This window comes from Aricia agestis, chromosome 3, assembly GCF_905147365.1.
Source record: "Aricia agestis chromosome 3, ilAriAges1.1, whole genome shotgun sequence".
In the NCBI taxonomy this organism is placed as follows: Eukaryota; Metazoa; Arthropoda; class Insecta; order Lepidoptera; family Lycaenidae; genus Aricia; species Aricia agestis.
In genome coordinates, this window is record NC_056408.1 from 14,866,518 (window position 1) to 14,881,356 (window position 14,839).

A 14,839-nucleotide genomic window follows, 5' to 3' on the forward strand; every position below is an offset into this window, starting at 1 on the left:
AGGTGATTGAGACGATGACTGTTATTTTATTTTGGTGCCTATGTCATGAGTCATGTCGTATACCATACAGTACACATCGACGGAGAGCTGGCGACCAAATCGGTCATGTGCCTTCAGCTGTGTTAAAACTCCGTTAGCTACTTCCCTGAACAACCCTTTCTGATAATCTGCGTGCTGGCATCAGAAAAAAAGCATAAAGTGAAACATATTTATAAAGTTTCAAAGTGGAATAAATCGTTAGAGTCCAGTGTCTCCTCCTTCAAAGCTAAACGGTTGCTACTGGAAACGTGAAAAAGTTCACGGGAGTAGTTGAATTTAAAAAGAAAATTATCGCGGCTAAGGAGACTTCATAAGTTATTGAGTTGATCAACTAAAAAAATTTTCAACCAAGTAAGGAAGTAACTGAAATGATGTCGTAGTGTACCTTAAACACGTTACAAATGTACATTCATTGACCATACAAAAATTATCAAAAACTAGCGGTACTACGGAACCCTATATTACGCGCGGCCCGACACACACTTGGCCGGTTTTTAATTTGTCAAAAGACCGATCTCACTGAAAGGCATCCCCGGAGCAAACGACCTTGACCATATTACATTTGCCGCGTTGCCGAGATCGCGCCAAAATCCTATTTTATTTACTTATCTTAGTTCAAAATTGACCTAAACAAAAATTCAAACGTCCAGTATGTAGTCAATGAAATTGTCGATCTATTGCCGTGTGTTTCAAATAACCTTAATATTTTGTAAATACTAGGGATACTGAAAGTATGCTTGAATTAAAATAAATTGGTATTATCTTGGAAGCTGATATCATGAGTAGGTATAACAAATAAAAAAAGGAAATTAATAACTGTGAAAGAACGTTCATATACTGAAGATTATTGCTGTATTTTTATAAAAAATTGTAGCTTTCAAATTATGAGTTAATAAGGCTCTAAAAACGGTAAATTACGGCATCTCCGTAGGGGGAGCGTCTTAAGGAACCTGAAAGAAAATCTAAGAAATACTTAGTGAATAAAAAATCCAAGTCAACATAATATATTATAAGTACCTATGCATTTTTATTAACATTTTAATAATAATATTATAATACAATTAATAGTAATCCTAAATAATATTAGACAGTCCTTTACAAAATACGCAGCACAAAATGTCTTACTCAAAATAATCTAATATCTGTCATAAATCATAATATTAATATTATATCTATTATATTTACAAAATATTAACTACATACATAACAACATATTTTTCTTACTAAATTTATTATTGCCTACCTAATCAGAAACGGCTGAAACTCAAATACTAACAGTCTCAGACCAAAAAAACTGTGACTTTGCCTGCTTCTAGCCAAACTACAGCCAGAAAACTTTGCACATTTTTTAATGGAAATGAAAGATATTATAGTATTAATAATTATTAGGCAAGGGTTTTTCATAATTATAATGGAAAAACCCTTGCCGTAAAATAATTTTATATTATTATACGGCAAGGGTTTTTCCCTATTTATATTAGCTATTGTATTCATCGTATTGCGATCCCAGACTTCCAAAAACCAGATGGCACTATTAGTGAGCCCAATTTAATATTTCCGTACAGTAACTATTATCTCTTCTATACCTTCGGTCTGTCTGTCGGAAGAAACCAGGCTGCTACTGCGCTGCCTGTAAATAAACTCCAGTCAGTTGTTGCAAAAGTTTATTTTGGGTCAATCCAGACCGCAACGCGGCGCGTAGATGCATAATATCTAAAGGGGTACGAACCTTTGTGGCATAGGCCATCTTGATTTTTTTTAAAGCGTCACGTTTCCGAGATATTTAGACGTAAAGATTGCCTTAAGAGTCCAAAGGACACAAATGGCGATCTTTACTTCCAAATAGATATTTGAAACGTGACACTTTACGATACCATGTTAAGTACATAACTTTTTTTGTTTGTATAAGTGTCCTCTATTCAAATATACCACTTTTATTGTGCTCGGAAATTTTGAAATAAAAATCAAAATGGCCGGCGGCTAGATATGTATGGCTCCATACAAAAATTTTCGAACCCCTTTGTATGGATTTGACAGACTTCAATTGCGTGAGACGTCTTGCAAGTCTGTCAATTTGCGTTGCAGTCTGAACTGACCCTTAGAGGTATATTAACTCTTTAAATATCTTTATGTCATCGAGTTAAAAATAATAGATAGAAACTTCGAAACGAGTGAATTAGGATGCTGAGAAAATAAATGGAAATATATGAAAACTTGTGTGATACACAATATAACTACAGCTAAGCAATGATTATACCATAGTTCTTCCAGATCAATAATATTATAGTCGATGTGCTAATTTTATACTACTTTTAATAAAGAAATACTCACCAAGTACAAGCAATGCCCAGACGCTAAGCGTCGCCTGACAGTGGGTGAATATCAGGTTCCCAGCGACGTTGATCCCCACGAACGTGCTGGTCCTCCCCACCATGATGCTAAGGCAGGCTACCATCCCCCTGGAAAATAAATAGCAGCAATAAAACACTTTGTTCAATTTTCTGTTCACTTGATGGAAAAAGTGTAAGGAACGAGAAAATACGCCAAGCTTTGTTTTGTTCTAGCAACATAATGCAATAATTATTATTATAGGAAGGGTTGGTAAGTTGGTGCTAATCTATAAGCATATTTTTATAGTACAAAATCCAAGCATTGTCAAAGCCCTCTTCTCTCGCTTCTAGTCCACCGAATGCTCTTGCCATTCGTTACTCAAATGTAGTAGAAAAAAAATCTAAATGTCAGAGGCAAACTTACCTACAAGACGTCGGATACAATTCAACAAAATAACTAGCCATGATGCCCATAGCCAGGCAGGTGCAGGTGAAGACGACGAAGAGAACAACACTCGTCACTGGGTTCGGCACCAGCCCCAACAGCAGACCGCTGAGGGACGACAGGCAGAGGATGATCAGCAGCACTATCCGTCGCCACCGCATCAGGTAAGACAGTACGAAGTTCAGGAACGAGTACGTGCATTGCGATATCACCAGAGTAATGATGACGTTGTCCTCGACTGTGCCCTTGCAGATTTCCGCCTAGAAGACATAAGAAAGTTACATTATTTCATACACATTTTGGTTGCAAGTAATTAGTAAGCATATAGTCCTATTTGGTCTTTAATTTTTCAGATATTACTAATATTATAAATGCGAAAGTGTGTCTGTCTGTCTGCCTGTTACCTCTTCACACCCAAACCCCTGAACCAATTTTGCTGAAATTTGGCATTGCGATACTTCGAGTCCCCGGAAAGGACAAAGAATACTTTATACCTGGAAAATTGTACGGTTCTCGCGTGATAAAAGAATTTTGGCGCAACGGAGTTGCAAGCGTCATCCACTTTTCATCTGAAAAGTAATTGTACTAACTCAAATGTTCGAATCAAATTCAAGAGTTTAAAGACATTTTTGGACACTTTTTAAGCCTATGTTTTATGGAGACGCGTGAGATCTCGTGAGATCCGATGAAGATTTGAATGGAATTCTATTGTGTTAGAAATGCTTTAATTAAGTTATGTTTTAAAAATCTGCTTCGGTACTTACTACTGTAACGTTCCCTGCTGTTGCGTTAACGGGTGAGTTTGTGTAGGCGATCAGCGTACATACGTTGCCTTCAGAGGTGGGCTCCCTTTCCAATTCCAGTCTGACTAGATTCAGTATTTGAGGAAGCCATATCAGGAAAGTATTATTGCTGAAAAATTTAAAAATAATGTGTATTTTTTAATTTTTCAGCATGCTTTAAAAACTTCACCCTTTTAGTGGCAGCGGTGGGATACAATCAAGATTATGAGCGAAGTAAGTAAGAATAATTTTTACAAGAAGGATCGGGTAGTTAAAAATTATTTTTGATTTAGATTTTTTTTTCGCTTCTAGTTTGATATTAAAATTAATTCTTTTACTCACGTTACGTAAATGACACTGACAATAAAATACAGTTGTACAGTCTTCCACAGTAGAGGTTTCCTGAACATCGGCGCGCTCTGTTCGTACATAGTGCGCATGATCGACATCTTCTTATGCACTGTGGCGTCTTCTAACACTAGGGATGTTACCTGGAATCAATTATTACCTTCTTTGAAATGGGCTACTAACACTCAATCATGAATTTTTATATAAAGTTTTATTATATTATTATTGTAATCCTTAAGTATTCAAAGTTTAAATTATCGATTGTTTAAATTAATATTTTAATAACTTTATCGTTATAATCTTACAAACCTCATTAAGTACAAGTAATTACATTTAAGAGAGTATATTTATTTACCCCTAATTCCTCTTTAGAACATCCATTATTGGTCGCATAGATTGACTTCAGAACCTCCAAAGCCTCCTCATTTTTGCCCACATTAGCCAGGAATTTGGGTGACTCATGGCAGAAGCAGATGGCTATACCACCGAGCAGAGACGGGATCGACAGTACTATAAGCAGCAGGCGCCAAGCCTTGAACGTGATGCCCAGTGCAGGCATGTAGTATTCGAAATTCAAAAGAAGCGTTGGATACGCCACCACTAAAAAAGAGTTAGGAGTGTTAAGGTTCAAAAGTTTATAATTGTTCTTGTGTACTATCAGAGAAGTTGATTCCTAGGCAGATGGGGGACTTACATAATTTGGCCGTATTATGTTTAAGCCGACGGATCACAAATTGTGATCCGTCGGCTGGGTTGTGATTCACAATTAACATTAAATTGACATGATCCGACCAAATGACGTTGGTCCGTCAACTGGCTAGGAATCTATTTCCTCGATGATACATTGATATTATGGAAGGCATCATTATCACTGCAGTTGGCCATACCACATTGCTAAAGCAGCTCAGCCCTAGTAGAAAAGTGGCCAGCGATTATCGTAAACGCTAACAAAATGTATGCGATTTGACATAAGTCATTTGCAAGCTTCGCTAGCGAATGAGTTATAGGTTAGGTTTTTGTGTGTATTTCTGTCTAATTTGATTTATTGGTAGGATTAGGTACCTGAAGCTGCAGCTGGAGATAGTATGATGAGGCAGGTCATGAGCAGCATGTACTTGCTCCTCACACTCTGGATACACGACTCCCCCACCAGGGTGTAAGTGGCAGAGTTCGCGGAGCAGGAGCTGATAAAAGGGTTACCAACAGTCAAATGCATAATATGTAATAGTAATTTTATATGTTATGCTAAGGTTTAGTTCCTGATTTATTTTTAATGAAATAAGGAATAAGGGGGCAAACGAGCAAAAAGGTTACCTGATGGAAAGCAAGTTCCGTCGCCCATGGATACTCGCAGCATCAGAAGACCTGCAGATGCGTTGCCGGCCTTTTAAAAGAGAATAGGGTAATAGGGGAGCGTAGGGAGGGGAAGGGAAGGGAAGGTAAGGGATTGGGCCTCCGGTAAACTCACTCACTCGGCAAAACACAGCGCAAGCGCTGTTTCACGCCGGCTTTCTGTGAGAACGTGGTATTTCTCCGGTTGAGCCGGCCCATTCGTGCCGAAACATGGCTCTCTCACGTCATGATTACATTTTTCTGACACATTATTGATTCGTTTCATATTGGATCCAGACCAATAAATTTTATGGATATTAAAAACTATAAACGTTACCAATTTATTGTGAGCAATTTGTACCATCGAAGAAATTGACTCATAGGCAGTTGACGGACCTACGTCATTTGGTCGAATTATGTCATTTCAATCGTGGTATCTGGACCATAAAGTTAATATACCTAGCGGAATAGAGAAACAAAGGCCTGAGCAAGAGAGATGCCACTATCAGTAACACTGCGTGGTAAAAAGAGACGCGTGATACATGACAGCAGCACTCTTTTTGGCGTCCAGTCGGCCCGTGCCACACGTTGACAATTTAATTTCATAGAATTCATGTTCAATCATGCTTGTGTAAGTGTATACGTACACATTTCACACAGATGAAAACAATTTCGGTTTCGTTTGACAGCTCGAGATTGTTGCTCTATTCCGCTAGGTACATTAACTTTATGGTTAAAAGTTAGAGCTCTTTCTAGTTTCTGTTATAACTTAAGTAATAGCAGTAGCTACCATCGAGCAATAGAACAATGTTTATATCTTGTTGATACAAACGATACACCAAGCTCGTTCGTGTTTTTTACCAAACCACAAAATAGTTCTCTCTATTCCGCTAGATATATTAACTTTATGATCTGGATTCTGGACTGGGTTTGACACAACGCGGCAAAATTACATAGGCCCGCCATCTGCCTATGAATCTACTTCTCTGATAGTACTTTGAGAGATAACGAACTGAATCGAATAAGGAATGACTTTATTTCCTTATTCATTTGTATATCAAGTATCAAATACCCACAGAGCAAGAATACGTCAAGTTGCCGGGTTATCCCTATTAAAATGACCCCATACAACATTGTAATTGCTCGAGCATGGAGTCGTTTGACACGGGTCATATTAATATAAATTCATCTTATTGTGTTTTACTCCTCTTAAATTATGCGTCTTTATTACAAAGAAGCTCAGTCAACAAAGTAGTTGTAGGATGCGTGAGCTACCGCTCCTGTTCTTCATTGTTCTGAATTTCTTAATTTTTTTCTGAGCGTGTAGTTCGAAAACGGATGAGAATTTGGAAAAAATGTAAAGAATCCAATTTATAAAAAAATTAATAACTTTAATGTCGTCATAAAATATTTTTTGCTACAACGCATAGTTTTTTAGTTATTGACGAAAAACCAAAAACTTAGACCTTTGTCGCCCTCCCCTCCCTCCGGCTCACCTGTCGCTATCGCTTAGGTTCCCGCTCACGCACTCTATACCCTCTTTTGAGTCATTCGTTAACCGGACTAAAGTCACTGGGCTCATTTGACTATTAAAATATAGCATACTTACATTTTTTAATACTACTCGTCTACTGACTGAAATTTACCCGTGGTACGCAGATTAGTAAATATTTTTTGAAAGACGAAATTACACACCGGCTAATCAAAGACTTTGCTAAAACATCGTTTTAGCAAAGCATTAAATTTGGGTCATTTTATTGCACTATTTACAGGTATAGGATTACCAAAATACCTTGTAATATACAGGGTGTAACAAAAATAAGTGATAATACTTTAGGGTATGTACGTGTTCCTTGTAGAGAGTTTACTGTGAAAGTAGCAGCGCTGAAAGACGAAAAAAATTTTGCACTTTTGTATGGGCAAGGGCCCGAGCGTCACGAGTTTCCCCATACAAAAGTGAAAAAATTTTTTGGTCTTTCAGCGCTGCTACTTTCACAGTAAACTCTCTATAAGGAACACATACACACCATAAAGTATTATCACTTATTTTTGTGACACCTTGTATAATATGATTTACATATTATACATTACATACTTGCAATTAACAGAAATTAGTAAATTATATTGACGTAAACTTGAGGAAAACATCAGGTGTTCAAGAAATCAAAAGTTACAGAAATTGTGAAATTTTGTTAAACTTTCAGACAAATTGGCTGGTTAATAAAAGTTTCGATCTCCGGCTTGAGAAAACCTTTCATTAATATAATACCTCTATGTAAGAACACAATCCCACAGGGACGCACATTTTCTCAATAAAAATAATTGTATACCAATCCAGAGATTAATTTACGTTTTTTAAAATCGTCCAAAAATATCCACCACTTCATCAAACATCAAAGTTAGTAAATACCCACTCGTCAGTACTCCGTCAATCCCACTATATACAATACCCACTCGTCAGTACTCCGTCAATCCGACTATATACAATACCCACTCGTCAGTACTCCGTCAATCCCACTATATACAATACCCACTCGTCAGTACTCCGTCAATCTCACTATATACAATACCCACTCGTCAGTACTCCGTCAATCCCACTATATACAATACCCACTCGTCAGTACTCCGTCAGTAAAAATGTGTATGAACACATTCTTGAAAGTACTCAAAAACATTTAAAATACTCACAAACAAACGGACAGAAACTTGATGAGGCCCAGCACGATCCAGTTGGGGGACAGGCTGGCCAGGCTGGATAGCGCGAACCCCGCCAGCACTGACACTATGAGGGACGACTTCCGACCCTTGGTGTCCGATATGTAGCCCCATGGATAGGACACTATGAGTATACCTGGAAAAATATACAGACAACACAGGAGGAGGTTATCTCCTCCTTTTAGGACGTCGCTTAGTGAGAAAATTATTAGGAAATAACTATTAGCAGAGATGCAACAATTAGTGATGGCACTAAGAAAGTTATAAATGCATCTCACTGGAATACCGTACTCTGTCAGAATAAAGAGTAGCCCATTGTATAATTTATACAGATTCTAAACTTGCAATAATTTAAAAATCTGTGCAATAGTTTTGCATAAAGAGTCTGTTGGTCTGTCTGTCTGTTACCTCTTCACGCCGCTTAACCGATTTTGCAGAAATTTGGTATGGAGATACCTTGAGTTCCGGAAAAGGACATAAGATACTTTTTATCCCGGAAAATGTACGATTCCCGTGCGATACACGAATTTTGGCGCATCAGAGTTGCGGGCATCATCTAGTTACTATTTTTTTTTAATACGGGCAAATGGCCCACCACACATTCCCACTCTGCAACTCCTGTGTCGCCAGGTTCAACAGTGGTAACCAACAAGAAGGTAGGAGGAGTAGGAGATCATCTAAGTTACCTATAAAAGGCAGCGACGTCAGTATGCCCTTCTGCGAGGTGGTGACGTGAAGGTCACAGGCGGCGACCACCACCAGGCTGAACCCGAACAGGTCCATGCCGATGGCCAGCAGGATGAGCCCGCACGCCGACACCACCAGGTAGTTGTAGAGACCATTGCCTGAAAAAAAAATTACCTGAAACATAGTATACCTCTAATCAGTAGCGGCGTTAGGGAGGGGGTGGAGAAGGGGCGATGTTGGGCGACTGCCCAGGGCACCGGATAATTAGGGGCGTAGCCTTTTTTTAGAACTATCGGTACCGTGGTCACCGAAGAAATCTCGCCCAGGGCGATTTTCCATTTCTCTGGTCTATAGTCTGTCTTGTTCTACTTGTCTTGTTGTAATAAAAGAAAGTGTACTTTAGGGTGTGTATGTTTTCCTTGTAAAGAGCTTATTGTGAATGTGTCAGGGCCAACGCTAAAACTCGCGCGGGCGCACGCTCGCGTGTGTATAGTGAAAAATAGTATGGGCAGCGCAGGTGCGTGTGACGTAGCGCGGACGCGGGCGACGGACTATCGCATGCGCGGCGGACGGGCGGGCATACGGCGCGGGCTCACGGTTTTCGCACTCGACGTTGTTTCTGATGACGTCTTTTTGCCAAATAATAAATTAGTAAATAGTCCATGGTATTCTACTCGACATAACTGTACACGCTCGAGATAAAAATTATACTAGCTGCCAGTTCGCGGATTCGCGGCCGGCGGCGGTCTACCGACGCGGGCGCGGGCGCTCTTGAAAGAGCATTTTTTTTAACTTTTGTTTGGGCAAACTCATGCCGCTGGAGCGCTTGCCCATACAAAACGTCATGTTGTATTTGTATGGTTCCATTAGTCAAAAGCGATTGATGAGCAAATCAAGACCAAGACTGGCCGGCTTACATTATTCCATCCACTGATCCAAACCAGCGCTGGATTACTGTGGATTATTATTATCTATTCAAATATTTTAAACGTGCACTGGAATACACTTGATGCTATTATCGGCACTGGATTGATAATATGTAAACCGGACATAAGACTTGGACAGTCTTGATCATAATCGTGGCCTTGCTACAAAAGAAAATGTTATTGCTTATTGTGAATCAATTATTATTATATAAATTATTATAAATCTATAATTTTAAATCGATTATTATTTTAAATCATGTAGTAACTGTGAGTAAGAATTTTTAGTTTCAGTCTAGAGTCTTGGTCTTGTTCATTCTATCTTGGTCTAGTGTAGCTGTCTTTGCTCAAATACATCTTCTAAATTATGCAGGTTACCTTTCATGACCAAACATAGAGAGGACCCGAAAACGAACGATCATTACAACATTATATCGTTATGATATTTGGCTGGGCCGCTACACACGCCAGCCCGTCTGTCGCCAGCGGCCAGACTATTTTCCTGAATTCCCATTATTTTGCTGATCGAAAGTGATCTCAATCGCAAATCAAAACAAACAAATTACATATTATGATTAAATACGCAAGTTTGTGTATTACTTTAGATATAGGTACTCACAGATTTTAGAAGTAAATATTTAGCCACTGAAAAAATGATTAAAATCGATAGCCTTTGATCCTTCACGTGGTCTACTTCTTATCTGTGACAAATAACATAAAAATTGCTCCAGTAGTTCGCGAGATATGCCCTTTCAAATAATTTCCCCCGTTTTTTCCACATTCTGCTATTAGCTTTAGCATGATAGAATATAGCCTATAGGCTATCTAACACTGAAAGAATTTTTCAAATCGGACCAGCAGTTCCTGAGATTAGCGCGTTCAAGTTAGACCTTTCAAATAATATTCCCCGTTTTTTTTCCTCATTTTCCTCTATTTCTTCGCTCCTATTAGTCTTAGCGTGATAAAATAAAGCCTTCTTCGATAAATGGGCTATTTAACACTGAAAGAATCATCAAAATCCGTTGCGTAGTTTGAAAGATTAAAGGGAACAAAGGGACATGAGGGAAAAAAGCGACTTTGTTTTATAATAATTATTATATATATATTTGCTCACTCAAATATTTCGTTAACTAATAATTTAATAAACTAAAGTTAAGATTTGCTAAAAAAGCTACTATTTTTCCTGGTCAAACGTTTTCACGTTTTCGCAAAATTTTTATTGTGTGTAATACTAACCAGTGGACCACAGAGTAGTCTGCAATAAAGATATTATTTAGATTATACAGTACCAAATATATTTCATATGAAATAAAAGCAAAGAATATATACGTGGGAGAGCCATGCTTCGGCACGAATGGGCCGGCTCGACCGGAGAAATACCACGTTCTCACAGAAAACCGGCGTGAAACAGCGCTTGCGCTGTGTTTCACCGAGTGAGTGAGTTTAACGGAGGCCTAATTCCCTTCCCTATCCTCCCCTATTCCCTTCCCTTCCCATCCCTACCCTCCCCTATTACCCTATTCCCTCTTAAAAGGCCGGCAACGCACCTGCAGCTCTTCTGATGCTGCGAGTGTCCATGGGCGACGGAAGTTGCTTTCCATCAGGTGACCCGTTTGCTCGTTTGCCCCCTTCTATCATAAAAAAAAAAAAAGAATAAAGCTCGCTCGTTAAAAATAACTCTACCTGGCGCATGCCAGGTAGAGTTATTTTTAACAATACAATATTAAAATCAAAATGTAAACTATGTCTATCAACGAATTTGAGTTGACTATTGACTACTGTGAATATGTAAATATTATAGTACTCTACTAAATAAATAAAAAACGGGTATCTGAAACCGTTGTGAGAATTTATAACCTTTATTTGTTTAAATAGAATTCTTTGTTTATAAAATAGAGCCTACATAGAGCACAGTTTGCCGATTTTCTTACATGTTATTGTATTTTCAATGAGAAAATTCAGGCTAAATAAATTATTCATTCAGTCAAATAGGAAATGTGAATACTGTAAATCTATCAAAGTCAAATTAATTCCACTCAAGCCAATGCATGTCGCAGAGGAGAGAAATACGGAACCCTAAAAATTGCCATAACTGAGTCAAAATTTTGTTACTCTGAGCTTCTATAGACAAGTTAATGAGACTATAATATTTTTCTGAGATTTACTTACCTACACTGTTTCGAGAAATATCTCTATAATTGTAAACTATCGTTAACAATTATATAGTTTATAATTGTTATCAATTATATAGTTTATGGACTACTATATAATTGTTAACTATCGTTAACAATTATATAGTTTATGGATTAGCCAGAAAGTCTTATTTGATTTGAAACGATTTAACTGTAGCTAATTATTTACATTATTAAGGAGACCAGCTCTAGAATTAAACATGAAATATTTAATTTAATCGCATGTACTTCTATCAATTACAATATCGGACGTATTCTAAGTTCTAACGCATCTTATAATATACATGCTGTAACAAAACTAAGTTATAATACTTTAGGGTTTGCTTGTGACCCTTATGTAGATTTGAAGCGCTGAAAGAACATTTTTTTTAATGATTTGTATGGAATTGCATTTAAGAGTTTTCCCACACAAAAGTTAAAAAAAAGTTACGATCTATTAGAACAGGCGGCTTTCAACATACAATGCTTAATAATTCATTGTCGAAAGCATAAAACAATTGACCTTATTACTGGATGAGTAAAAGTTCCATTATTTCATACGGGCTTATGGGCTAGCTTATATTAAAACGCTGTGACTGATACACCACAATTTGATCTTATGACTACTTTGACTGATATATTACACCAAATTTTAAATCATGAAAATTGAAAATTTCAAATGCTATAGCGGTTCTTGAGTTATACGACGACACGACGTTGAGTGACAGACAACGAAGTCTTAGTAATAGGGTCCCGTTTTTACCCTTTGGGTACAGAACCCTAAAAAACAAATAATAGATATTATGGTTTTAAATCTTCAATAATGGTGAAGTTTGGCCTGAAAGTGATACACTTAAAGACTTCACTGCTTTCCGCGTATTATTGGTTGTTATAAAACCATTTTACAGCACTGATTGACTATAAACACATCGGGAAGTCGTACAAATCACAATGAACAATTGAAGCTTATATTCTATCAACAGCGAAACAAATGACACACAAACACTCTGTGTGACAAATGATGATATAGTTTTTAAGGGCCTGTTTCACCACTCTCTGATAAGACGTGACGAATGGGCTATTCACCAATTAACTTGACAGATGAAGTATGGAGAAACTATCAAAAAAGTTGTGAATAGCCTATTTGGCACTTTATCAGAAAGTGGTGATACAGGCCCTTAAAATTTTTTAATAGCATAAACATTAGAGATATAATATATTTACGAATCTCAGAAAGGAATTGGTAAAGCTCCTAAGCTTGTACTTTTAACTTCTTATTTATTTTTAACTTGTTATTTTATTTCCTTGATCCGAATTAACAACACAATAATACATAATATAAGAATGAACGCTCACCACAAACACAAAACGTAAACACAAAAGCAGAACGACACTTTCAATTTTACTGAAGTATATTCTCAAAAAAAGTATTTCTAAACACTCTTTTATATCATTCTAATCACGAAAATCCCGGAAAAGTAAGAAATTTACCAGTTCTCTCCAATACGTCTTCGAAGGGAGTGGGACCGTTCTTGGCAAGCGCCGCCATGACGTCCCCGCTCGCAACTGAAACGTGCCGTCCGACACTGAAACTATTTCAAAGTCACGGGCAGGTAGAGTCGGCAAAGAAATGTTATGACATGAAAGTTTGATGACAGAAAAGTTTATCGCAAAAAATATGACAGTAAATAAGTCTGAAACGTGTCATTATCATGAGATATTCACAGCCAACTTTGGAAAAATTTAATGATAAAAAAAGCACAATATAATATAAAATGTATGAAAGGAAAGCTGCGTAACAGAAAAGTTGTAATGTAGTAGCGCAGAAAAATTCAAGTCAGAGATGTTACGTAACATTTTCATGAAATAATCACAGTAAAATTTTAATAATTAAATATTTTATTCTTTAGTCTTCATTTTATATAGTCAAGTTATATTCGGTAGAGATAAAAGAGATTGCGCAGACTTTTGTGTACTAGAGAATTATATAGTAAATACTTTGAATGGGAAACATCCACTTACTAAATTTTAACTAAAAATTATTGTATAATAGCTATTAACAGCAGCTATTAACATTAAATTTAACACCAAACAAAGGAATGTAGATTTTTGTTTTAGGGTAAAATATTAATTGGATTTGCTAAACTAGATAGGCAATTGCGATTTTAGATAAAGAGTTAAAAATTATCTATCTCTGTCTGCTGTCATAAATGCAAAGAGTGAGAGAACTCACATGATATTAAACTCGGGGTCAATTTTAATCTAGATATGCGTGACTGTGCCCTAGACTCTTTTTATTTTCGAAATAAACTTCACCTTAGAATAATGTATAATAATACTCCCCACACCGGTTTCGGTGACGGTGGCCGGTTTCATTGAAACCATACCAGGTACGCAGGAGTACTTTTATAGTGCCCAAGTGTGTGCGCAGTACACAAGAGCACTCTCTATTCCTTTACTCTCATAACCCAGTGGGACGGAAGACCGACACGACTGGCGAGAGATCAGGCGCAGGACCGACTTTTTACATGCCCATCCGACGCATGGATCATCTTACTTGTCAGACAATCAGGTGATCAGCCTGCATTGTCCTAATCAAACTTGGAAATAACATGTTTCCAACGCGGGATTCGAACCCACGACCTCCGGAGTCGAGAGCGACGCTCTAACCACTAGACCACGGAGGCGTTAATAAGAATAATGTAAGCGAATAATGTATAACAAAGCAGTTATTTTTTGCTGACTATAGTTAAAATCGACGCGCTTTTACAACCTTTACACCCAGTTTTGTTTGACTATAGACATTTCCATTCATTAAGATTGAGTACAGACACTAACTGGGTAATTATCATTGAATTAAAGTATATAATTATATTAGTGACAAAGGTAGTATAAATAAAATTAATTATAAAATAAATAACGAAACTTTTAATACTTAATCTAGAAGAAGAAGAAAATGCAAGATACCTCGCATCATTTTCTCTTATTTTTCTGGTACCTATTATATAATCCCTGGAATATAACCCCAATTTTTTTTTTCTAATTTTTTGATTTTTATACTTACTCG

General features: G+C 37.2%; 1 protein-coding gene across 2 annotated transcripts; it reads right to left on the minus strand.

Moving 5' to 3' along the window:
* Positions 1-1,458: 1,458 nt before the first annotated feature.
* Positions 1,459-13,353, minus strand: LOC121725223 (synaptic vesicle 2-related protein-like). 2 transcript variants are annotated; one of them, XM_042112070.1, is made up of 10 exons: positions 13,264-13,353; positions 8,678-8,836; positions 7,965-8,127; positions 5,007-5,128; positions 4,300-4,544; positions 3,939-4,087; positions 3,579-3,726; positions 2,794-3,074; positions 2,371-2,498; positions 1,459-1,669 (listed from the first exon to the last, which is right to left on the minus strand). In XM_042112070.1, the coding sequence occupies exons 1-10, from the start codon at positions 13,319-13,321 to the stop codon at positions 1,620-1,622; spliced, it is 1,503 nt and encodes a 500-aa protein (XP_041968004.1). In that variant the 5' UTR covers positions 13,322-13,353; the 3' UTR covers positions 1,459-1,619. The 2 variants fall into 2 exon arrangements, with proteins under 2 accessions (XP_041968004.1, XP_041968005.1); XM_042112071.1 differs by lacking the exon at positions 13,264-13,353 and adding an exon at positions 13,129-13,204 and having other exon boundaries at positions 1,460-1,669.
* Between the last annotated feature and the right edge of the window lie 1,486 nt (positions 13,354-14,839).